The sequence below is a fragment of the Thermothelomyces thermophilus genome, chromosome 2 (genome assembly GCF_000226095.1).
Source record: "Thermothelomyces thermophilus ATCC 42464 chromosome 2, complete sequence".
Classification (NCBI taxonomy): Eukaryota; Fungi; Ascomycota; class Sordariomycetes; order Sordariales; family Chaetomiaceae; genus Thermothelomyces; species Thermothelomyces thermophilus.
In genome coordinates, this window is record NC_016473.1 from 122,005 (window position 1) to 146,485 (window position 24,481).

General features: G+C 54.3%; 9 protein-coding genes across 9 annotated transcripts; 7 read left to right on the forward strand and 2 right to left on the reverse strand.

Annotated features, from left to right (window-relative positions):
* Positions 1 to 239: 239 nt before the first annotated feature.
* Positions 240 to 2,987, forward strand: MYCTH_2300024 (uncharacterized protein). Its single transcript, XM_003661010.1, has 11 exons — positions 240 to 469; positions 547 to 575; positions 703 to 792; positions 893 to 943; positions 1,041 to 1,333; positions 1,396 to 1,417; positions 1,500 to 1,763; positions 1,841 to 2,299; positions 2,366 to 2,466; positions 2,526 to 2,625; positions 2,677 to 2,987. The coding sequence occupies exons 1-11, from the start codon at positions 402 to 404 to the stop codon at positions 2,856 to 2,858; spliced, it is 1,659 nt and encodes a 552-aa protein (XP_003661058.1). The 5' UTR covers positions 240 to 401; the 3' UTR covers positions 2,859 to 2,987.
* A 949-nt stretch (positions 2,988 to 3,936) lies between these two features.
* MYCTH_111314 (uncharacterized protein) lies at positions 3,937 to 5,689 on the forward strand. Its single transcript, XM_003661011.1, has 2 exons — positions 3,937 to 5,373; positions 5,448 to 5,689. The coding sequence occupies exons 1-2, from the start codon at positions 4,489 to 4,491 to the stop codon at positions 5,502 to 5,504; spliced, it is 942 nt and encodes a 313-aa protein (XP_003661059.1). The 5' UTR covers positions 3,937 to 4,488; the 3' UTR covers positions 5,505 to 5,689.
* A 260-nt stretch (positions 5,690 to 5,949) lies between these two features.
* On the reverse strand, positions 5,950 to 7,233 carry MYCTH_2089610 (uncharacterized protein; the record flags this gene model as incomplete). Its single annotated transcript, XM_003661012.1, has 2 exons — positions 6,768 to 7,233; positions 5,950 to 6,614 (listed from the first exon to the last, which is right to left on the reverse strand). Exons 1-2 carry the CDS (start codon positions 7,033 to 7,035, stop codon positions 5,950 to 5,952), a joined length of 933 nt encoding a protein of 310 aa, XP_003661060.1. The 5' UTR covers positions 7,036 to 7,233.
* A 2,098-nt stretch (positions 7,234 to 9,331) lies between these two features.
* Positions 9,332 to 10,101, forward strand: MYCTH_2300032 (uncharacterized protein). Its single transcript, XM_003661013.1, has one exon. It carries the CDS (start codon positions 9,345 to 9,347, stop codon positions 9,822 to 9,824), a length of 480 nt encoding a protein of 159 aa, XP_003661061.1. The 5' UTR covers positions 9,332 to 9,344; the 3' UTR covers positions 9,825 to 10,101.
* A 2,428-nt stretch (positions 10,102 to 12,529) lies between these two features.
* Positions 12,530 to 13,849, forward strand: MYCTH_2108406 (uncharacterized protein; the record flags this gene model as incomplete). The annotated part of the gene is made up of 5 exons (XM_003661014.1): positions 12,530 to 12,568; positions 12,633 to 12,747; positions 12,780 to 12,902; positions 13,184 to 13,645; positions 13,797 to 13,849. 5 exons carry the CDS (start codon positions 12,530 to 12,532, stop codon positions 13,847 to 13,849), a joined length of 792 nt encoding a protein of 263 aa, XP_003661062.1.
* Positions 13,850 to 15,534: 1,685 nt separating this feature from the next.
* MYCTH_2300033 (uncharacterized protein) lies at positions 15,535 to 18,261 on the forward strand. The gene is made up of 16 exons (XM_003661015.1): positions 15,535 to 16,001; positions 16,106 to 16,136; positions 16,193 to 16,322; positions 16,401 to 16,549; positions 16,607 to 16,725; positions 16,796 to 16,799; positions 16,884 to 16,978; positions 17,044 to 17,076; positions 17,133 to 17,158; positions 17,216 to 17,236; positions 17,291 to 17,344; positions 17,398 to 17,507; positions 17,559 to 17,620; positions 17,677 to 17,738; positions 17,796 to 17,889; positions 17,953 to 18,261. The coding sequence occupies exons 1-16, from the start codon at positions 15,987 to 15,989 to the stop codon at positions 18,034 to 18,036; spliced, it is 1,089 nt and encodes a 362-aa protein (XP_003661063.1). The 5' UTR covers positions 15,535 to 15,986; the 3' UTR covers positions 18,037 to 18,261.
* A 123-nt stretch (positions 18,262 to 18,384) lies between these two features.
* MYCTH_2300045 (uncharacterized protein) lies at positions 18,385 to 19,774 on the reverse strand. Its single transcript, XM_003661016.1, has one exon. It carries the CDS (start codon positions 19,448 to 19,450, stop codon positions 18,533 to 18,535), a length of 918 nt encoding a protein of 305 aa, XP_003661064.1. The 5' UTR covers positions 19,451 to 19,774; the 3' UTR covers positions 18,385 to 18,532.
* Positions 19,775 to 20,642: 868 nt separating this feature from the next.
* On the forward strand, positions 20,643 to 21,960 carry MYCTH_2300046 (uncharacterized protein). The gene has a single exon (XM_003661017.1). It carries the CDS (start codon positions 20,995 to 20,997, stop codon positions 21,655 to 21,657), a length of 663 nt encoding a protein of 220 aa, XP_003661065.1. The 5' UTR covers positions 20,643 to 20,994; the 3' UTR covers positions 21,658 to 21,960.
* Positions 21,961 to 22,551: 591 nt separating this feature from the next.
* Positions 22,552 to 23,987, forward strand: MYCTH_2300047 (uncharacterized protein). Its single transcript, XM_003661018.1, has 2 exons — positions 22,552 to 22,758; positions 22,841 to 23,987. The coding sequence occupies exons 1-2, from the start codon at positions 22,738 to 22,740 to the stop codon at positions 23,405 to 23,407; spliced, it is 588 nt and encodes a 195-aa protein (XP_003661066.1). The 5' UTR covers positions 22,552 to 22,737; the 3' UTR covers positions 23,408 to 23,987.
* Positions 23,988 to 24,481: the final 494 nt, after the last annotated feature.

A 24,481-nucleotide genomic window follows, 5' to 3' on the forward strand; every position in this document is an offset into this window, starting at 1 on the left:
TCCTCCAAGCATAACCGGATCTTTGCTTTTACACTATTGGCGGCGCCCCAAAAAGTGGGGGCAACCCGTTACCTAAGGCCGGAGTTTTCAGCTCATCGGGGGGGTTCGCTGCTGCTCCGCACCCTTCCTCGGGCAACTGACAGCCTGAATTTCAGGTTTGTTCCGGGCTTCAGCCACCGCATCCTGGCGAAATTACAACACCGAAAGAGAACAGAAGAAGAGGAAACAGATAACTACCATACCAACCAACCAACCAACCAGAAGTACCGTTTCTGAGTTAACCAGTTTCTGGCTCCCAGGTCCCAGATTAAAGCCCAGCCCAGTGACCCCAAATCTCCCGCTCTGTGGCTGCGGCCCGATCGAGCATGCTGTTGCTTCCGGTGTAAGCGTGAGCCCTGCCAATGTCGCCGCACGGCACGGCCACATCCGGGTCGGGCTCCTCGACCCAAGCCCTAGCCAAGTTTGGATGGTGAGTCTGCCACTCTCCCCTTCATTGCCGAGAGGTTGTTAGAGACCTGGACCTTCTGACCAGGACTGCCACTTTAGCGCCAGATGCCGACAGCATCATCTCAGATGTTGGTCCGCCCCCACTTATTCCGTCGCTCTCTATCCCCTGTCCTCATCACAACCCACCCTTCAACAGGGGCGCCGATCTGCCAAAAGCGACAATGTGCATGATGTTGACTTGACCACTTCTTGCAGGCGACAGAGTAACACCAACCTGCGGCAGATGCCTCAGTGCAGACGAGCCATGCCGACCACCGGGCCTCAAGATTCGCGAGTCTAATAAGTGTAAGTGGCCCTGGGCCAATTCACCACCACCACCACCACCACCACCACCACACCACCCCCTTTTCGTCACCTTCATTTTCACTGACTCCCTGATCTACAGACCAGTTCAAGTTTGGCAAAAGACAGCGATGGGTCAAAACGCCAAGGAGATGTTCGTCCTCTTTTTCTTTTTTCTACCACCGTTGCTCAGTCAAAAGTGCCCTTAACTTACCACCACTCGGAAGCGTGCTGACTTTGTCGAGCCAAAGTGGTTTTCATCGATGAGTCGCATGCTGCCACCAACGATGCCTCGAGTCCAGATAGCGAACCAGACGAGTCCGAGACAGTATGGGACTCCTCACCCGTGGCTTCGGGATCCTCGTCCCAGAAAAGTCCGCCTGTATCAGCAGGCATGACGCAGTATCGACCCGCGTCGCCCCCAGAGCGCTTGCGACGGATGATGATTTCTTCCGTCGTTAACCCCCCTGCCCCGAATTGGCCGCTCACAGATCCCGAAGAGGCCCGCCTCTTCCGTCACTTTGTCGAGAAGCTAGCCATCTGGGTATGACGACCATCACCTCATCCGGGTCCCCTAATACAGGTGGCTGACACTAGTCTCCGCAGCTCGATTTGTGTGATCCGCATCGTACGTATTGACCCCGGTGTGGCTCCGACTGCGGCTTTCACTTGCCCATGCCAAAGCGGAGAAGAGACTAATGATGATCTAGATACCTTCGAGATCATGGTCCCTCAGATGGCAAAAGACTTCCCTGTATTGCTGAACGCCATCTTCGCCCTCTCGGCACGCCACTTGGGACAAACGCTCAGCGACGGCAGTCTCAGGAAGAAATACAACCGGCTGGCGGACACGCACAACGAGGCCTGCATCAACATCATGAAGGGTCTCTTGATGAGCAAGGATTATCAGTCCGTCTGGACCGAACACCTCTTTGCGGCAACCATCATCCTTCAGGTCATGGAGGAAATGAATGGTACGTCAGCCGTTGAGGAATGGCGGGCGCATCGTTGACACTTCCCCGGTATACTGACGATTCATTGATGGACGCAGCCGGGCTGAGAGACGAGGACGATGACAACGGTGTCCACGGGCATCAGGAGGCTATCGGGAGGGGCCACTTGCCAGGGATGTACAGGTTCGTTCGGGAGCGCTCTTTCGAGCCCGGAACCCTTGGCGCAGCGTCCTTCTGGGTTGGGCTGCGACAGGAAATATACAGCGCCGTGACAAAGAGGCAGCCAGTGTGCCTGAATCTTGTCCATCCTGGCCTCGTCAATAGGTCTCTCGACCAGACGGATGATTACACTTGGGCTAACTTGGCTGTGATGCACTGTGCCGACGTTGTCAACTTCTGCTTCGATACCGACAAGCATCGTCGACAGTCCTGGGACGAACTCGAGAGATGGAATCGTCGCTGGTTTGAAGAACAGCCGCCGTCATACGACCCTGTCTTCAAGGGTTCACGGGGTTCAGCTGTTTTTCCAGAAATCTGGTATCATCGGAGCTGTCAAGGCAAGTTCACCTGCCGTCATCTCATCTCCGCTTGTGCGCTAACCTTCGGTCCGTTTGTCGAAACAGTGATTGGCGTGCAGCACCACAGGCTTGCAAGACTCTTCTTGCTGGACCACCGTGTTAAATCCGGCGCACTGGTACGAGCCGAGGAGAGAAACGAGGTTGAGGTTGGCTGAGCCCCCGCCTGTATTGCATGAAGAGGCACTCACATCACTCCGACGGTCAGGAAAGCATCCGGGCAACGGTCCGGGAGATTTGCGGCATCGGGCGCGGTAATAGTTTCACCCCGCCAGGCCTGTTCACATCGTGCATGGCGATCGCGGCCTGTAAGTTTGGGGTTCGCATCCTGCCCGAAGCCGTATGACTGACGCGCGCAGTTGGTCACTACTTCAACAAGGTTGAAGAGCAAGATGCAATGATCTCGATCCTGGAAGAAACGCAAAAAGACCATGCCCGGCCAACCGAGAGCGTCAGACTCGACATGCTCCAGGCTTGGGGGCGCAATACTGGCTTGTCCGGGAGGCCGGCTAAGGCGCCGAACACCAAGCGCATCGCCTGATTGCACTCGCCAAATAATGTACACATGTATACATCCGTAATACAGCGACGGTTCAATCTTTGGATGTTCCTGGGGTTGATAGCAGTTCGCAAGATCTTGGCAGGAGGATTCGATCCCCCACGGTATTCAAACAAGTCTCGCTATGTGCAGGTGGGCTGGTCGACTTCCCATAACCTAGTCCGTACTTGTGGAGCCATGTCCACTGTCTCTCTTTCTTTCTGACAGGAGCGGATAGATTTGAAGCCAACGAAGTATAGAGTTCCTTTTTCGTGGTGTTTGAAAGCGATGGAAGATGTGAACGTCGGTGCGTCCTGTGATGGCAAGCAAACGATCCTCCGTTGCTGTTAGTTCTAATTACTCTGGTATCCTGCTCGACCAGGTATCTAGATCAGGAGCATCATGTGACGGAAAAAAAAATAAGGGATCCTCCGTTGTTGTAAGTTCAAATTTTCTTGACCAGGTATCTAGACCAGGAGGCGTCCAAGTGCCGGCGTTCTCGTGTTCACATGACCATGGGGGAAACAATAGATTGCTAAACGTACCTAGGTACCTGACACAGAATGATTATAGCAGGTAACTAAAGTGCAACCTTGTGATGGTATGTACTGTACTATGTGTAATTAAGGTACACAGTAATTACCTGACACTGGCGAGGAAATTGACAACTTGAATTATTCAATTGATAACAATCTCGAGTCGCAAGATACTCCCGCTTACGTGATCATCAACAAGGCTGCGCTGGGCTCATGCAACGACGTTTCAATGGTGAGAATTTGGTTTCCGTTGGCGCAGGTCACTTCCGGGAGCCGCGACCGGAGAAAGCTGCCTAAGGTAGGTACGAAAAGGGAAATCCGTTTTGACCCTGGCGGGACGCGGTTCGCCACAACTTCCTGCCTTTGATCCCAGATGGGAAAGTTTCGCCGGCTCTTGCCTATCTCGGCCACCGCGAACCCACCCCGTGAACACCATCTTGTCGCAGTGCGACAACTCGTTCCAGGGCAAGGAGATTCTGGACTTGGCCACATGTCGTGGCTTTGGCAACAACCCTTGATGTCGCTCTCGAGTGGGGTGAGATCATCTCGACTATCGATCAGGTACAGGGTCTGTGGAACGACAGAACCATGTTTTCTTCTCGTGTTCTCCAACGACGAGCATCCGATGAGTCCGAGATTCGTCAGCCTAGATGCAGACCCTTCGTGACGTGGATTCACCGTCCTTTGCTCTCTGCAACACCGGCCCAATCGTGATGTCGAGGATCCTGTCACTCTCCTCCACTATTACAGTTTCCCTTCCTCCCCTGACCGCCGGTTCGGAAGCTGTGGCGTGCAACCCATGGTATATCAAGGCGGCACTCGCCCCCAGGGGTACTAGCCCCCGGTGCCTCAACCTTAAGTTCTCAGTTTCCTTTCGACGTTCCTCCTCATCCTCCCTCGCGCTTTCCATCGGGACTTCGTCTGTTGCCAGCAGAAGCATCTCTACGACCCAAGCGAGCCATACGGCGTGAGCCCTAGCCCTGCCCACAGGGACCTTATCAGCACCTGCCCGAAACTTCCGCGAAACCCCTCTGTTCTCTTTCTTCTCTTCCCCGACGCACACTCTTTTTTTGATCTCACCACCGTTCTCCAAAACAATGGCTGCGGTTGATATTCGCCCAGCTCAGCGGGACGGGCCGGCGCTCGAGGCCATCACGGACGCCGTGGCCATGGTCAACATCCTCCGAGGGATGGCGACCTCAGAGACGACGGCATTCGACGCCGAGTCGCGCTTCGACAGCGACAAGGACAAGTCGGCATTCCGGAAGTACGACGAAGCCTGCGACCGGGTCAAGGGCTTCTACGCCGAGCAGCACGCCAAGCAGACGGTGGCCCACAACCTGGCAGCCCGCCAGCGCTTCTACTCGCCCACGCGCAAGAGGCCCGAGATGACGGTCTGGGAGGCCATCGAGAAGCTCAACGCACTGATCGACAACAGCGACCCGGACACGGAGCTCAGCCAGATCCACCACCTGCTCCAGAGCGCCGAGGCGATTCGGCGCGACGGCAAGCCCCGGTGGATGCAGCTGGTCGGCCTGATCCACGACCTGGGCAAGCTGATGCTCTTCTTCGATGGCTGCGCCGAGGGCCAGTGGGAAGTCGTCGGCGACACCTTCCCCGTCGGCTGCCAGTTTGACGAGCGGTGCATCTACCCGGAAACATTCAAGGCCAACCCCGACTCGAGCCACGAGGTCTACGGCACACGCTATGGCATCTATCAGCCGGGCTGCGGCATCAACAATCTCATGATGTGCTGGGGCCACGACGAGTACCTGTACCTGGTAATCAAGGATCAGAGCACCCTACCCCCCGAGGCTCTCGCCATGGTGCGCTTCCACTCCTTCTACCCCTGGCACAGGGAGGGAGCCTACATGGACTTCATGGCTGAGGGCGACGAAGCGCTGCTGCATGCCGTTCGCGCTTTCAATCCCTACGACCTCTACAGCAAGTCCGACGAAGTACCAAAAGTTGAGGAGTTGAAGGTAAGAGAGACAAACCGAAGTCCCTGGAAAGGAGATGAAGAAAATGAAGAGAGAAACGCTAATACTGTTTTTAGCCATACTATCTTGAGCTTATCGATGAATTCTTCCCTCAGAAGGTTATTAAGTGGTGACTAGATTTGGGCATTCTGTTCATGATGAGGATTGTTGGGACTGGGAACAAATGGGATATCTCAGGAGGGAGCGACGCGTCATTGTTTAGTCTATGGAACGGGATAGATTCATTCGGCATCTCCGTCTTACCAGCCCATGCTATTGTTTGCTGCGACGATTCACGAATTCAACGAGTCTTCGAAAGGTGGTACGGACCGGCCGACTCACAACGACACGGCGACACCTCAACCAAGGCAAGCAGAGTGACGGCTAATCGTGTTCTCCGTTTTCGTCCTTCTTCTTTCCTGCCTTTTCTGCCTTCGGAGATCTTCTTCGCATGCTGATATCGTGGCGATTCCAAACAGGTCACGGAAGAGACGGTGACGATGTAATTATCTGTCCTGGTTCCCGCTCGGAGGCCCCGTCTCTTCTGAATCACGGCTCAACCGGCGCAACCTAAATGGCTCATCGCTGCTTCGCGATCATTGAGGACGCATCCACGCTGCTATTGATCTTCAGCACGCCCGCGGTGCAGAGCGTCTCGACGGTCTGGATCACCACCTTGGCGTCCACCCCTCGGGTCCGCTCGGGGAACCTGACCGTCTTGAGCCACTCCCGGGCGTCCTCTTCCGAGTAGTCCAGCTCAGTGCTGATATACTTGACGGCTTCCTCCTTGTTCTCGTTGAAGTGCTTGATGCCCTGGTCTAGCTTCTCCAGCAGATTTTCCACCGCGGCATCCGGGTTACCGTCACCCTGTATCAGACGAGTCGAAGCGACGATCTTCCAGCTGCTCCAGGGGGTGTATATCTCGCCGATCTTGCGGATCTCGCCCTTGTCGTAGTACTGCTTGGACGTGAAGTGCTCCCACATGAAGAAGTCAGCCTCGCCCGAGTTGACGGCCTTGCGCAGGTTCTCAAACGTGTTGAGGACGACAATGTCCGAGTAGGGAGCAGCCTGTTCCTTGTCGGAGCCCACGCCGGCCGTTGGTACCAGCCAGCCACGCTCCTCGGCGAGTACGTAACCCATCACATAGCTGCCGGAGCCGATACGCGAAACACCAATCTTTCCGCCCTGGAGGGAGTCGACCGTTCGGATCTCGGGCCGCTCAGCACCGGTCGAGATGGCCCAGCCTTCGGAGAGTGGGGAAAAGAGGGGTGGGGGGACCAAGTCAGCATCCAAGGCGTAGAACCAAGAGGGTTGGGGGGAAGGAAGAAAAAAAGAGAAAATCGGGCAGGCAACGGCATCGGGCAGGTTGCAGATTGTGGGCAGGTTGTTGTGCTTACAGAGCGGTGTTTCCACATAGGTGCCGATCAGTCGATAGCCGCCGTCCTTGTCTCCGGCCTCCTGAGCCTTGCCCAGGCCGGCGACCCAGCCCTCGGTCAGGCCGATACCGACGTCGATCTCTCCGGCGCGCAGCGCGGTGATCATGTGGCCCGTCCCAGAAGGGAACGGGATCAGCTCGGCATCCAGGCCGTAGTGCTTCTTAGCGAAGTGGATAGGGGTCGAGAAGTGCTCAGGCACAAAGCCCACCCTGAGCCGGGACGAAGTCATTGCGTTCAAAGTCAGGAACTAAAAGGAGGATCGAAAACGACAGAAATGTTATATAATAAAAAGTTGATGCGCGATGCGGGCGTCCCGAGGTCGTGGCCTTTGTTTTCTCCTCGTGTGCGAGAGGTGTATGATCCCCGTCTTTGTATGCGAGCTCTTGCCACCGAATCGCCCTTGAGACCCAAGAAACTTTTCTGAGGCTTCGCCGTACTTGCTCTCCTCAATCCGGATTGAAAATGTCGCCTGCGTACAACAACCGTCAGTCGGATGATATCTGACCTGGGTCCCGTCTCCCTAAATGACGCAATGCGGGGCGTAGAAGCGGCACTTCAAAGTTGGGAACACTTGAAGTTCATAGAGGACCCACTGTGCTGCCTTTTTTTTTTTTTTTTTTTTTTTTGGGACCTTGGGCTGAGGCTCACAGGGCATAAGATCTGAGACTCAAGCTCAGTTAGCGTTTGGAAGGTCGAATATCTTTTGAAACTTTGTATATAAGTTTCAAATTTCAAAGCCTGAGCCTCAACAGGCAATCATAACTCCATTTAAACTTCAATCTTTTGGAAGTATCTCCTCCGCGCGAGGTCGACCCAGCACTTATAAAGTCTTTTACTAGAAGATCTCAGCACATACGACCATACCTACCAGAAAATACGGGATCCCGTCCGCTCTCCCTTAGTCAAGCTGGTAAGGGCCAGATTAGTAGTTGGGTCGGTGACGACCAGCGAATCCCTGGTGTTGTATGTTCAGTTTTTTTTCTGCCTTCGGTTACGCAACCCGAGGGCTCTAACCCGGCCCATTGTTGAATCTGACCTTAATATTAGGAAGAGCTAACATATCTAGAGAAATTAAGTTGCCGAAAGCCCTATATTTTTAGGGAACTGAGTATAAGAATCGAAAGATAAGTAGGTGACGGCTGAAAATCTTTCTAATAGAAAAAATGTTTGAAGAATCAGCTAGGATTACGAATCCATGAAGTCTCTCCTTTCACGATTGAAATTCTGTCACCAGGCAATGAAAGAAGGCTGCGGTATAAGTTACCTGACGCTGGCGACAACCTCAACAAGCTCGAACCGACCACCAGGACGATGCCTTGAGAAACCGACACGGGAGGGTTCTGAGGAAAAAGGTATATTATCATGTGCCCCAGGCCGGCAGGGATGTAGCAAGTAACTTGGTTAGGGATTAAAGACTCGTTGAGACCTACCAAATATTGTTGTTGGTTGGCGAAGAAATGGTACCAAAGATCAAAATGGGTAATTTGAACATGACACATAAGCGGAGACATGAATCACACCGTGTCTACCCTGGATGCGAACTGCACATTAGCGCTGCAGGTTGGTACCAAGTTAATTTGTACACCAGACGTAGCAGTTAGGGTTCCGTTCCCTCCATTTCACGGAAACACGGGTCCGCAATTGAGATGAGACCGCCCGATCGAATGGTACTGAGCTACGATTCTGGCTACCGGAATCAGCCGAAGACGAAACCAGCCACTCTAATAATCAGATTCGCGGGGCGCACGACCTCCCCTTGATACTCCATTTTTTTTATTATTTTATTATTTTTCTTGGAAACAATCCAGCCGCCTCATGCAAGGGATGCAAAACACAATAGACGACGGAGTGTCCCTCACTTCGCCGAGTTTCAGTGGTCTATGAGATCTCACCCGGCGAACATGCCAGCCCCCCGAAGGGTGCTTGTGCTCTTGCCTTGGCTGCAAAGGGGCCGGGTATCGAGCCAGCTTTCCCATTAATTTTTTGACGACTTGTCTCATCAATACGTTTTTGATGACTATCGCCTGTCAGCGGGGATGGCTGCTGCCCAGCTAAAAATAGGAACGAAAGACAGTGATGGTTTGGTTCGTGGCGCTGCCAAAAACGTGGAACGGGCGGAAGCTCCGGCTTGGCTATGGAAAGTTTGGGAGCCGATCGCCCTCTGCCGATGGCAAATATCGAAGCGCTGGAATAATGGAAATTGAGAGGCGTCCCTGGATCATCCCACGTTTCGATTTCAGCCGGGAAACGAAACACGAGAACACGAGAAATGGGATGGCTGCCATGCTACTCGACCCGGTTGCGGTTCGTGCCCTTCCAAGGGCGCGGAAGGAGGTTAGCTGGCAGCCGTCGAGTGGAATCTTGAAGACTTCGGTACGTATTCACTAGTTATGAATATAAAAGGCGGAGCTACTCAATCAGTATCGTTCGTCACCACTCGCCACATACCAGTCCTGAACCAACCACTCGGGCCCTATATTAATAACTGTCACGACTCAGTCCCTATATCTGTTAATTAATACCCCCGCCGTTTCAAACATGCGATATCATCTTTCCCTCGCCGTCCTCTCCCTTCTGGGAGCCACCAGCGTGGCCACCGCCGACAGGCGGCCTTGCGGCTTCAAGATCGCTCCTTGCCCGACCGGCGAGATCTGCCAGAAAGTCGACCCCGGCTGCGACCGCGGCGAGAACTGTCAGGGCTACTGCGTGCCCGCCGCCACCCCCACCACCCTGGTGACCAAGACGACCGCGAGCCCGCCCGAGCCGACCTATCAGTTCTGCGGTGGCTTCGCCAACATTCAATGCGAGAACGAGAATCACGTCTGCATCGACGCGCCGGACGACAACTGCGACCCCCGAAACGGCGGTGCTGACTGCGGCGGCATCTGCGTCGAGCCCGTCTTCTGTGGGGGGATCGCCGGCTTGCAATGCCCCGACGGCAAGCGATGTATCGATGATCCCCGGGACAGATGCGACCCCAAGAACGGCGGCGCCGACTGCGGCGGTATTTGCGTCTAGCTCGGTAGCAGCGCCGGCGGAAACTCCCAAAGACGACGTGCCTGGCATCGCTCAGCGGTTACAGCAGCGCCCTTGGGACGGGGTGTTGGGGCTCTTTTTGCTGAAACACGAGACCCTAGCCTCATACCTACCTACATAACGTGAGTTTTGTATATATGTACTACATGTACATACCTGGCACATAAAGGGGGTTACATCACAGAAGCAAAACATGCAAGATTTCTTGTGATACTCCCATTGTCCCTGTTATTTTGTACGTCAAGATGTGTCTGGCAAGGAGATTTCCAAGAGCTGTCAAGTCAACCAGGATCTTTAAGCCGAATACGTAGATTAAATACGCCATTGCTTCACTGATTCACCTTATAGTGCCCCTGTTCTACGGACATGCTTACGTATCGACATCTGCACGAAGGAATTTCCATAGGACCGAATACTTGCAGTGGAGCTCGGCAAGGTATCCTCTCACGGCCTGGGTACTGCTAGATTGGCATCTGGTGAACATGAAGGTTAACACGTTATAGTTTGAAAGAGATCACAGACAAATACTGAGCTAGGTAGGTGGGTACCTACGCACTCGAACATGATACGTCTCCTCAAGTAGAGCATAATCGCGTTCTTCTCGATCCAGACACGTAAATAATTAATATACTTGCCCCTGGTCATATCACAAAAACGGCAAATTTGTATGACTGTAGGGGCCTTTTCTCAGTGCAAATCTTATGTAGGCCGCTTAGAGTTACGATGACGACGGATATTGAGTAATTATTATTAGGAAGCATTGATTCGTGTCACAAGTGACCGGCCCTGGCAAGGTGAAAAGGGGTTGAAAGTACCTTGGACAAGAAGCCGAGTGGTGCCATCAAGGGTAAAGTGCTAATACATGTATAATTATGGAGTTTAGACCCGATTGAGGCGGTGCCGAGCTATTGCTATTCGATGCGATGAATGCCCTGCGGAACGTTAGGACCAGAATAATTCTTGGTAACGACAAGGTCAACGGTAGCGCGCAGCACTCTGATCACTACCTCGGCGAAAATATACAGTTCGGGATTCTGTTGGTAATCAAGTATTAACACCGCTACCGGTTTAGACGACTCGAAGCAAGCCGCTCATGTTCACCAACTTCCAGGCAGCTTAACAAAAACTGCCATTCAAGGCCATGTTAGAAAACCTTACTATCAGAGACTACAATGATGTATGACATCCTCCGTATGGAGACAGGACAGCATGAGGCGATGATACAGAGCAAGGTAAGACGGGGGCTGGGAGAAGCATAGCAAGAAAGGGCAGGGCAAGAACGCGAAAACTAATTGAGCCAAATAAAAGTGGAAATATGAGGGGAAAGAGGCGGAAGTGGAGCCGAGAGTGATGAAGAGCAGTTCACGGGAGAAGTGATGCTCGGAAATCAACTTGAACTGTCAGGTTCCTTCCCTATTATGGTGGGAATCAAAAGCGTACACATTGCGAGACATCGGGCAGTCGATAAGTGTGAGGCCGGTATGTTTCGACCTGTAATTTCTTCATAATAATTACCCAAAATCCGAGTGCTAGGTGCCGGCGAGGCTATGATTTCTAGTAGACAAGGAATATATCGGCCGGCTGGCGTCAGGTACTAGCACATATAGAGTGTCGCTATAGGATCCACGCAAAAACGGAATATAAAGCAAGGCCTCAAAAGTACGTGTCAGAAGCGCTAGAGCTTCTAAAGCACTAGCTACATAGTTGCTATAGCATATAAGGCGCTTACGAAAGCTTTAATTAGCCATTTCTTTATTATCTATAGATATCACTCATTTCTCTCCTTTATAGATAGTTTAACAAGGCACCTTTCAGACCTTCAAGCCACCTACTACAAAGCACTCTCGAATACTCACTCGAGCTTACCGCTGTGTTCGACACGGGAGGACGTTAATGGAAGACCTGGCACATTACCATGTTGCAGCGAGAGTCGCATAAAGCGACCACGGCACATTCAGCGGAAACTTGGGCATTCGGATTGCATCTCGGCCCCGCGTCCCACCTGCCCCCTTGTCCCGATGCAGGATAATTAGCGTTGATAATTAAATATGACGAGAGATGCCAGAGGCCAAAGAGAGGGTTCTCGCCGCCATTCGCCGCTTGACAAAGGAGCTGAGTTGAAAGTGCAGCCAGCTACCCGTCGTCACTTTACTACCATTTAATAATTAAGTAGGAGCACCTCCCGTTAGCACTAATTCAGGTAGTGTATAATAGTAGGTAGGAAGGCCCCCGTTGGCAGAGACGGGATCGACTAGCCTGCCAAAGTGCCAAAGACGGGTACCTGAAACTATCTGGTATATAGGTAAGATAGGTATCCAATGCGGCAAGATTCATCAAGCGCTTTGGAAATTGTTTCTCCCAAAACTGTAGGTCAACGGCCGCTCGGACTATTTGCGAGAGCGCCGTGCTTGTCTTTAGCCAGCAACCTACGCCTCCAATCGTTGACAGGAACATACCGGCGGCCATCCCACCGAGGCAATCAACGGGGTCTGATGTGTGAGCGTTCAATGCTGGCTCACGTCCGACTTCGTCATTTGCTGCCAGCTGCTGCTGCCCAAGTGCTCCCGTCTGCTCCCGACAGACCGCCGGGTGAACAAAAGCTCCGGGAATCGCATTTGTGAACCCGTTCACATTTACTTGGAGCGCGACCGGCCCAGACTGAAGACTCCAGCCTACAGCACGCCATAATGGAGCTCCTTCTTCGCCCGGCGGTGCTGGCACCCGCCGTGGCTCTGGGCCCATGATCAAGGGCATGAGCACCGTCTGGTCCCTGTATTTCTGGTCTGCCAGCTGAAGGGCCGCCTCGAAGTTACGCATGTTCCTCCATACTGCCTGATACAAGGGAAACCCGTCTCCCTCCTTGGCGCCCAAGATTGGGTCATCGACCAGCCTGATTCGGTCCTCAGTATGTATGCTCAGGTTATGGAAGCTTTGCAGACCGACTACACGCCCCCGACCCGTCCGTCGTCCACGACCCGGTCCACGACAAGCTCATTACGACGAATCTGACCAACCAGATCGGCAACCTGGTCCCCGACGTCGCCGAAGAGACGGCCTGGGGTTCCGAAAAGGACTGAGCCAGCCCCCGTGACTAATATCGGGAGGTATGCGTCTACGAGACGATGCGCAAGATTGTCGGCTCCGTCACGAACCGCGTCTGTGTGGGGAAGCCAAAGTGCTGGGACCCGGCGCTACTCGCTGAGGGCATGGGATAATACGCCCGGGATGCACCCCTGAGGTCAGTGGTGCTGCGCACGCTGCGCACGCTGCCGAAGCATCTGCGGCCCGTCGTGGCGCTGTTCATTGCCCTGCCCATCCGCCTATGAACGCGACGCTTCCAGACGCTCCTCTTGCCATGCAGAAGCTCGACAGCGTGATGCGAGAGTCGGCTCGCCTCAACTCATTCGTCACGGTCGGCCTGAGTCGTGTGGTGGTGGCCAAGGACGGCGTCGTCACGCCTGCGGGCGTCAAGATCCCCCGCGGCGCCGCCGTCAGCGTCCCGAGCTACCCGGTCTCCCGGGACAACGATATCTACCCGGGCGCTGACGAGTTTAGGCCGTTCCGCTTCGCCGAGCAGCGCGCCGACGACAGCGTCGAGTACGTCAAGCAGGTCGCCAAGGCCTTCGCAACCACCAGCACCGACTACCCGGCCTTCGGCCACAGCCGGAATGCCTGTCCGGGCCGCTTCTTCGCCGCCAACGACCTCAAGCTTATTCTGGCACACCTCGTGCTCAACTATGACATTAGGCCCCGCAATTCATGGCTCGGCCTGAACAGGGTGCCGCCGCTCCAGGCCACGATCCGTATCTGCGGCCGGGTTTGGGCGCCCTTATAGCCTACCATCCTGGCCGTCGTTCCCTAACGGGAGCCGGTTTTCCGTTTTGGTTCCGATAGTGTCAGAAAGAGCTTAAGATCATGAATTGTAATTAAGGGCTTACTCTATGTCCTTAACAGCAACTCGGTACTATACTTATAAGGCTGAGTTCATGAGCAGGATACTGATATAATATCTGTTGTTGTTTGTGTTGTTGTTTTTGAGAGAAATGACAGCTTTTTGAATGATGAGATGTTGCTGCGGACACGGATGTCTATCGGGCACCTGGATATCATTGAATTAATTAGTCGGCTTCCCTAGGTCTTTACAATGGCTTGTTAATGCAGCTCTTGTCTTGGAGCGGTAGCACCAGGTTAGTGTTCGTCAACTCGAGCGAAAGACGCTCTGTTCTTCCCTTGATGTGGCAATATCGCATACTTACCTGATGTTGGGAGGCCAAGGAAGCACCCTCAAAGCGTGATGACCACAGGAGGACGAGGTGACCCACAATGTGTGTGGTCGCTCCAGCACTCCCCGGTGGCGAGGCAGCACTGTATGTATCTTTTCACAATCAAGGCCCATCACCAATCCATACCTGCCTCGGGTACCACAGCGGATCGCCTTAGACCGTTCTAATCACCAAAGGTCCGCCGGCTCAATGATAACTATATGGGGGCAAAGATGTCAACAAATCAGGAATGTGGCTTTCTCCAGCTCTAATTAACCCATACACAGCTCGACGTTTGTGTTGTGTACATACATCACGAAAGGGCACTTTGTAAGGGGTCAAATTCTACTTACTCAGCCGATATCTGTATCGAAGCTGTCGATACCGGCCAACGCACTGTAGTTAACCCCTTCCCCTCTGGCTATCTGCTTTCAAAGACTTCTCCCAATAGAGCTAGTATTGCCGTTCTCTAGACACTACTACGCGCGAATGGCAGGCATTGGGCTCCAGTGGCGGAATAAATGGCCATCTCTCTCCATTCTCTCTCCATTGTCGTAGGACGGCCATGCTCCCTCTTCCCAACAACGCCTTTGTTGGTCAGATTCAATGAGCACGGACTGTTTTAAGGTACCCAAATACTCGGGCTCTCTCACTATTTCGAACATCACAACGGTGCCATAGGTGCTTCGAGCATCCTCAGACTAGCTCCGTCGAACCTCGAGGTGCTTGGGCGGTCTCCGTCCTCTCAACCTGTCTGTCCAACTTGTCACATCTGTCTGTGACTTTGGGTAAGACATGCCGACTCGATAGGCTGAAAGGTGCGTGTTTCCAGGCGACTACCGCATCCTCGAATATTAGGACAGTACCGGGCACCACGAAAAGGTGCATCTTGCGGCCGCGATGTTACTTCCCCTAGCAGCTTTGCCAACGCAACTGACCACATCACGGACACAACACGAGGTCCTGTGGGAAACGGCAAAAATCCGGAACCAACAGAGGACGCAGTATCAAGGAAATGCCACTTCCGTCGTGACCATGATTACTGTTTTAAAGGTAGATATTCCGTAGAATTTCCCGGCTCGGACCGAGGTCAATGGCATCGAGAAGCCGCTCACCTGACCGACCGTGTCGGCTGCCTTCGGAATGCCTTCTTGTCTGACATTGGTCCAAGTCGCCCGGCCAAGTCAGAACCAATTGGACGTCTTCCCGGCTTGCGCCGGGAGTGGCACCCGGGCCAAGACTTGATTGATTCCGAAAAAATCCAGACACGTCCATTTCCGTCAGTCGGGCACATGGAGCTGAACGCTTCCGGCGCCCGAGCGTGAAAGCGCATCAACCATTGATTGATACAAGCACTGCCGGGCGGACGTAGGCCTGCTGTCTCGGCAGTTGGTTCGTTCAATTATTCCTCCATTAGAAGAAAGGGTGGAGATAAAAGCTGGGACACTACATTCGTACTACACTAGCCGTGACGTAAATCCTGGCTGGTATCAGTGCGCAAATCGGCATCCTCACCCCACTTGTGCCCCGCGATGAGGGGCTGTCGGGAGCTCTCCTGGCCTGGCGCGCGCTGAGCTCCCAATGACCCCGCACCTTCGCCCATTGTGCTGACCCCCCCTCAACCGAGAATCAGAGCTGCGTCATACAAATCCCTCAATCGGCCGCGGCGTATCATTTGTGCGAAAGACTGGTTTCATCTTTCTTGCTGTGCCTTTTACTCTCTCCTTTGGTGGGAACCTCGAGCCCAACAATTTCCACAACTCAATCGCAACGACATCCCTTCAAAACAACGTCAAAAACAACTTGCTTGACACGACCTGCCCCGCTATTGCAACACTGAAATACTAAGTTAACTTCACGAACCACACACAATTCGAACAAGATGGGTATTCTCGAGGTAAGTGTAACAACGAACAAAACAAACCCACAGAGCGGGACCTTGTGTTCCCTTGGCCATCCCGCGACAAAACGACATGTTCGGCTAATTGCGATCCCGCACAGGATCTCAACCTGCCTACCGGCGTCATCTATGGTGCGAATTCCCTCTCGCCGAGATCGGAGAACCTGAAATTGACCGCTTGAGAACAGGCGACGATGTGCTGAAGCTCTTCACGTACGCCCGCGAGAAGGGCTTCGCCATCCCGGCTGTCAACGTCACATCCTCGAGCACTGTTGTTGCCGCCCTCGAGGCTGCTCGTGATGCCAGGGCTCCGATCATGTACGAGAAAACACCCCTCCTCCGCGCAGCGGTTTGTGATATGTGTCCCGACAGGTATTAACTTTTGGGTGTTGTTAGTCTGCAGACCAGCCAGGGTGGTGCTGCCTACTTCGCTGGAAAGGGGGTCAAGAACAGCGCCGAGAAGCAGGAGGCGTCGGTTGTCGGTGCCATTGCCGCCGCCCACTACATCCGCTCCATCGCCCCCCTGTACGAGATCCCCGTCGTCCGTGAGTGCCCCCGCCGCCTCCCTCCCGTCTGGTCCTGATGCTAAATTCCCGTTCCAGTCCACACTGATCACTGCGCCAAGAAGCTCCTCCCCTGGCTCGATGGCATGCTCGAAGAGGACGAGAAGTTCTTCAAGCAGAACGGCATCCCCCTCTTCTCCTCGCACATGATTGATCTGGTATGCCCCTGAATGCTGACCTGCTTGGCCTATACTGCCGGTCTGATGCTAACGATTTCCCCTCTCGCAGTCCGGTATGCGATCCGCCCTTGGTTTCTCCTTCTCCTCGTTTGCCCGCCGTTAGGTTCTGTCCGGATTTTGCTCACAGAAAAATGTAGAGGAACCCGTAGATGAGAACATCAGCACATGCGTCTCTTACCTGAAGCGGATGGCGCCCATGAAGCAGTGGCTGGAGATGGAGATCGGTATTACCGTATGACCGAGCACCTCCCATCTTTCGGTTGAGTGTCGTACAGTAGTGGCTAACAGATGTCACAGGGCGGAGAGGAAGATGGTGTTGACAACTCCGGCGTAAGTCCGGATGACCAAATTGCCAGGGTCGTCGTCCTTGCTAACATACAAACCAGGTCGACAACGCTGCTCTTTATACTCAGTGAGTACACACCGGGGTTCGAGAGAGGGATACAGGATCTAACAAACATGATGATAGGCCCGAGGATATCTGGAAGATGTGTGTTCGGCCTGTCCCCAAGGTTGTTCCGATGACATACTGACCGGATAACAGCGAGCAAGCTTTCCGCCCAGTCTCGAAGTACTTCTCGATCGCTGCTGGTTTCGGGTAAGAAGGACTACTTTTTGCCCCAACTCTCTCAGAAACTGATGGCTTGGCAGCAACGTGCACGGTGTCTACGCGCCTGGCAACGTTCGCCTCCACCCTGAGCTGCTCGGCAAGCACCAGGCCTATGTCTCTGAGAAGCTGGGCGGCACTGATAAGAAGCCTGGTAAGCATATCAATCTCAATGGTTCTTGGATGTCACACTGACAATAGCAAGTCTTCTTTGTGTTCCACGGCGGTTCCGGTTCCAGCAAGGAAGAGTATCTCGAAGCCATTAGCGTGAGTCACTCTTGGCTTCACTGGCATCATTGGTCGGCACAACTAACGTCTTGAAGAACGGCGTCGTCAAGGTCAATGTCGACACTGATATGCAGTGGGCTTACCTGACTGGTATCCGGTCAGTGGTTACCAAACTCTTGAGGCCCTTATTATCTCGCTGCTGACTGGTCTTTAGCGACTACATCACCAAGAACATTGACTACCTGAAGACTCAGGTTGGCAACCCTGAGGGCCCGAACAAGCCGAACAAGAAGAAGTATGACCCGAGAGTATGTACCTCCTTCGTCCAGCCGCGGCATCCTTTAATGCACAATTACTCACGGTTTTCAAAGGTCTGGATTCGTGAGGGTGAGAAGACCATGTCGGCTCGGGTAGCGGTCTGTCTCCAGGACTTCAAGACCGCTGGCACCCTCTAAAATGGATGACAAGTTACGAAACATGCCGTGGATGGTATCGGTAGCATGAGGCTCGACTGGAACTACCAGATCGAGCAGCTAATTGAACTCGGGACTAAAAAAAGGAGAAGAACCCGAGTGTCTCAAACTAGATATCCTTGAGCCAATGAAAATCAACCTTGTTTCCTGCTTCCCGGCATTCAGCTTCCATTGACCCAGGAGACGCAGTTAATAATCACATGCGGCAAGGACCACGGATCAGGATTCCCACCGTATCCGTATTAACTAATAACCTACCTATCCAATTAGGTACAGTACATATTGCATATGTAGGTAGGTATATAACTACCGGTAATCACCCACCACTTCTTAAACTGGGGATAATTAATTATCCCCGCGATGCGCCAACACGACGGTCCCTCCTGGACTCCAAGGAAAAAAAATTAGATTCGTCCTACGCTTGCTTCCTAGTTCCAAAACATCTCCCCTTTACGCTTTATTATTACATCTCATTTCATTATCTTCCCTTCCCGGCGACCGCCTCTGCCCATGCGGCCGCAATGGCACCCCAGTACTGATCGGGGTGCCCACGCATATGGCCGACATGGGGGGTGCCCTCAAACACCTCGGCCGACACACTCCAGCCCTTTTGACGAGCCTCTGCCGCGTGCTTCTCGATATCTTCCCAGCGGATGATGTCGTCCTCCTTGGAGTAGAGGTACAGCCTCTTGGCGCCCCTGTCGGACAGGCGGGCGTCATTGACAGCGCGGGTGCTGAACTCGGCCGCGCTGGTGGCCCCGATCAGCCAGCCGAAACCGTGCAGGCAGCCGAGGAACAGGGCGGCCAGGGCCTGCGTCACGACGAATGGCCAGGGGAACCACCGGGCCGCACCCAGGGCCATGGCTCGCGACCAGGGGCCCACGTTGGGGAGGAAGCGGGTGCTGCCCGGGGTCGAGTCGCAGACCAGCATGTCGTGCGGGAAGACGGCGCCGCCCGTGTGCTTGGAGTAGGCGTTCATGGTCGCCGCGCAGTTTATGCCCCCCGTGTTGGACATGACGTGCAGGAGGACCCTCTCCCTCCCGCCCGCCGGCTTCTCCCCGGCCGGCTTCCCGAGCGCCTCCGGGTACACCGCCTCGATGACGGGGAGCATGGTCCGAGAACGCGCCTCCAAGGTCTGGTAGAGGGCCTTGAGGATGGGCGAGAAGATGAGGACGATCCTGGAGTGGGGGAAGAGCCTCCCGTAGCCGTCGACGTACTTGGCCAGGTGCCGGGGTTTGGCATCTCCCCAGCCGTAGATGACGACGGTGCTGGGGTGGCCAGGGTCCAGTACGCCGGGCTGGCCTTCCCGCACGAAGACCTGGCTGCTGAGCTTGGTTAAGCCGAGGACAGCGGACTCGGCTCCTCCTCCCGCCTTAGCCACGTCGGTCTTGATCATTGTTGCGAAGGGAAGCTGTCGAGTGCTCAGGAGGAGGCAGTCGTATGGTCTCGAAAATGAACTAGAATAGAGGAGCTACGAGGCCCCGTTTGCCCCGATCGTCTGCGGGTAACGTAGGTATGCATCACCTGCGGATACGGCAGATTTCGTCGCTCGTTGGAACGCAGCCAAAAGAGAGGGAAAAAAGAAAAAGAAAAAAGACAAAAAGAAGATTTAAAAAAGCCTTATCAATAAAGGCACTTGTATATTAGGGGCATGTATCGATATCGAATTGCTCTAGAGTTCCATCTACCAGTAGAAATTTTGTTGAATGGGTCTTTCCCCCCTGATCCCTGATTTCCCGCTCCATACCCCTGGATGAGTACCGAGACTAACACACTAGCCATGTGGGCAGTTAGTTACAGGGTTGAGACATCACTGCAGGTCATCTCTGGATGAGAGCCGCGTAGAGAAGCGGATTCGAGCATGTGCTTCGCCGAGACTTTCAGTAAATGGCCGACTACGGGCCAACCAACGGTGGAGAAGCAGGAGCCGTTAGATCGGCGGCGAGACTTCGTTTTTGAACCACGGCCTGGATCTGGTTTGACACTTGCCCTGCTGTTGTGCGACGTATCGAGTGTACTCTGGTATGCACCCATGTATGTACTGCATAGTATTGGGTTATTCAAGACGTTGCCGGTTCACAGTTCGCTCCTTACATTTGACATGTTTGATTATTAATCTTTTATTTCCTTCACCATTACCGGGTCGCTGGCTGTTGGTTGCCGCTCTGATGGCGACGGTTTGAACAAGTTTGGACCCACCTTGTCCCTGGCAGACCGTCAAATAGCCGAGGTTCATGGTTTGGTTGGGTCAACTGCGAGTAAGTGAGCTCGCGGGGCAGGCCCCTGAATAGTGTACTTACTGTACATTATGAACTTGATCAGACTCTACCACTCAACTGTTTGCCAACATATAAGTGCCCTACCTTTTGAAGATACAACAACCAAACATCCCGAGACCGAGAAGGGGGCACTTGCTGTACCTTAGCAAAAGCAAAAAAATTGTCAACTTATTATTACAATATATCATTCCCACGATCTCTTGGTACTAGTCATGGACCTTGTCCCGTTCTCAAAGGCGACGAAAGTCGAGCGTCTCGATTCACATGTTTACAGAGTCGAGCTTATCGACTCGTACTGCATAGGAACTGGTGAGAGTGGTTCACCCTGTGCCTTTCAAAGGCCCGGGACCCCTTCGTTAATTACTTAGCTGATCATTGACTCGTGCCTCATTCAGTTCCCAACGGAGGGTATGTGGCCTCCTGCCTCCTTCGGGCCGCGAGCCTCCATCTCGAGCGAAGGGGCCAAAAGGATGTGCTGAACGCCCATTTTCAATATTTGAACCGCACCGAAACGGGCCCGGCTCTGATTGTCATCGAGGACGTCAAGCTTGGCACGAACTTGTCGACCCTCCATGCCACCCTGTACCAGCAGGCCCTGTTGCCCGAGGCGCCGTGGATCACCGCGGGGTCGACGCGAAAGGAGGTCGCCGTGTACTTGACCATGACAGACTTGCGCAAGCAAAGGGGCATCTCTCTGCCCACGGCTTTTTCTCTGCAGCCCCCCACAGAGGCCGCCCCGCCGCGGCCGGATCTTGCCGCCCTCCGGGAGGACCGCGATAAGCACTGGACCCGACTCGAGCTGCCGGTCAACGACCCCCTGAGCTACGCGCGGTGTCTCCGGAACTGCGTGTACTACGACCCCCGGGGCGGGCAGCCAGCCAGCTTGGTAATTTACAAGTGGATCCGGCTCGCCTCGGGGGAAAACTTCACGGCCGCGTCATTGGGTTACGTCGCCGACTGCTGGCCATACGTGGTCGAAGCCCAGAGGCCGACCAGATCGGAAGCCGAGGAGCGGCGCCGCCGGGGCGAAAGCCTGCCCCTTGCCCCTGATGTGAGGCTATGGTACCCCACCGTGGTCCTCAACCTGGAAGTGAAGAAGCCGCTGCCGGACGAGGGCCTGGAATGGCTGCAGCTGCGGATACACTCGAAACAGATCAAGGACGGCCGGTTCGACCTCGAAGTGGTTGTACTGGACGAGCATGGAGACTTGGTCGCCCTCAGCAACCACGTGAACCTGATCCTCAGCAGCGAGAGGAACACGTCTAGAAGGAGCACTGGTGGCGAGCGCGGCGGCGGAGCGAAGGAGCCGCTGAGCCGTTTCTGACAGCTGCAGACCTTCTCTTCTCCCCCTCCATCTCCCTAAGAAAGAAAAATAAATAATAAATAAATAAATAAACAGCGAACAAAACGAAAACGGGCAATAGATGGGGAAAAACATAAAATGGGGAAAGGGAGAGGGGCCTTGTCGAGAGGAACAATCATTCTCAGATCCGTGGTTGACATGCAGGTCGCAGCTCGATCTGTTGTGGAGCGGTCCTGTCAGCCAACGCAACAGTGGAAGTCGAGGCAAAAGGAGCAACTAGAGCCCAAGAGCACCAGGGCTTCTCAGGCTGATGCTGCATATTTCGTACCTTGCCTAATTACGTCAAACCCTGGCCATTCTCCGACAGCTGCTCCTCTGCAACAATGCCCTCGAGTTGGCATGTTGCGCGCACCCCTCCGCCCATATTCCCCCCCCTTTCCACGTTTGCAGACGACCCAACGCTCATGGTTCGATCAGCTGACCGCCACGATGCCCCAGAGTCACGGTTGAGCCCAAAGCGCCCAATGGGTTGTCGCCGCGCTTTGTCGCTCTGCTGTAGTGGTGAGTCGGTCTTGGCCCGGAATCCACCGAGAGTGAGGCGCGAGTCCGCAGTGTGTGCAGTGTAGGTATTGCTCCGCCAGCAGGCCGGGGGTCGTCGGTGTAACTGGGGCCGCCACGTCACGCCCGGACGGCACGTTGCCCCCTGCCAAGTGGCCCCGGGTCAGGGGGTGCTGGACCCGCCTCGGGCAGCGTTGTCGGGCTCCAAACTATTCCCCAGAGGTGGTCACGGATTGATTGGTTCTGACGCATATTCTGTAGGGCTGGATTGCGCGATGCCCCCCTTTGACTCTCTGCTGTTGGCAAAGATGCCTCCCCACGTCTCCGGGCATGGGGACAAGCAAGGAATTTGTGGTTATTATATAGATGGGCTTCTTCTCCTTCGGAATGCGATCATGGTCTTCTCACACCCACTCTTCATCGCAAACAAGAAATCGTCATCATCATCACCATCGCCAACGTCGTCGTTGCCGCCTTCCTGAAAAATAAACACTCTTAGAGAATATCCTAGTGGATTGACAACCCGTTCCACACCAAATCAACATGGTTACCACACGCGACCTTGTAAGTGCGATAAAACAATGATCAGAGCTTCACATAGTCTCGGACTCCTGGTGGTCTTCGGCTTCTAACGTATGGGCGTCAGGAATGGTGCTTTCTGGGCAACCCCAAATCCGAGAAGAGGTATGCCACGTACCACAACGAACGCGTGTTTCCGGCCGTGGGCTACGATCGCGTGTTCGACTACTTCGACTGCAAGGAGGTCAACTTCTTGTCCGAGGACACGTTTCTCCAGGGACGCAGGGGCAACGGCCGCATGAGGCTGCCCGCCGGTGTCTGGATGACGGTGAAACAGGGCTCCATCAGGTTCGAGCCGGACGACCGATCTGACGGGAGCGGGTCGCGCGCGCCGCCCCCGAGCCTCGCCTCTGGCTATAGCGGGAGCATCGCCCCCTCCAACTACTGCCCCAGCCCGCCCCGCGATGCGGCCACCTTCAGAAGCCCCGCCCGCGCCGCCAGCTCCTCCGACATCACGGCGAGGAGTCAGCCCAACCCGGGCGACTGGGAGGTGATTGAGGAGATGGGGAGACACTGCGGCGAACCCCTCGACGACCGCAGCATCGCCCCGAGCGAGAGTATCAGCTCTGTCGGCAGCCGCCGCGGCGCGAGCCAGGCCACCCGCCGCTACACCTATGACTACTACGGCCACTAATCCTAAAATCCCCTCGCCTTCCTCCCACCTTCCTTCCTTCCCGAGCGTTCCACGCGACCGGGGGGTGATGGGAAGGGAGAATGGGGGAAGGGGAGGATTCGGGCGCGGAGTCGGGAAAAGGGATTAGAGAAGGCGGGAGGCCCTTGTGAAAGGGGCAACTCTGCAGTGCCAACCTTCGCTGCCGGTCCAGGAGCGGTCCGGGGCCCGATGCTAAAGGCTCGAGCCGAGTAGACCGAGGCGACGCACAAGGGTGGATTGCCGACTCGCTCATCTGATTCTCCTTCCCTCTCTTCCCGTGTCCGTACTCCGCTTGCGACACTAGCACCGGGGGGATTAACTGGTAGAGTCAGCTAACTACCTAGGAAGGTCGGAGTTTAGAAATTTGGGTTTCGACGGTATCTTTTTTTTTTTTTTTCTGGGAAAGCGTTTGCATCGGGGTAATGGAGCTGTTTTTACGAGTAGGGGACACGGGATTTCGGTATCTCATCTTTTTTCTTTAGCTAGATTGGTCAGTCTGGGCGCACATTAACATATATATTTTCATTCAAAGAAAGGCATTTCAATTCCACCTTGACTCCATCCTTTCCTGGGGCCATCTATGCTCGAGCATCGCCTGCCTAGCAATTGGTATTTGGGGCGTCGTTCATTAACGGCAACTACGACCAGCATCCTAGACCCGTATTCAGTTTCACCTGCTTTTTATCGATAAATTTCTGGCTTTTGCCTTTCAACTTGATCTATTCCCGCTTCTGTTTCTGCCTATCTATTTTGACGCCCAAGCTGATTACCCGAGAACACCTGCCTGGTTCGGTAAAGAACAGCTCGCCATTGAGTACTTAATTAACCATTGGCGTGGAGGCGCGAGGGGACGATGCGAGAATGCTTGGTACCCAGTCTGCGTAGGTTGGAATGCCACGGGAGGGAATGCACATGAACGACACGCACCAAGTGATCTGGGGATGATGCCGGGGCTTACCTTGGACCGGGACTCTGCCACGCCAGCGAAAACAGGGTCTGAGGGTTCTGGATGCATTGTGTGCTTGTGCATCCGTATATATCCACAGCTAACATTGC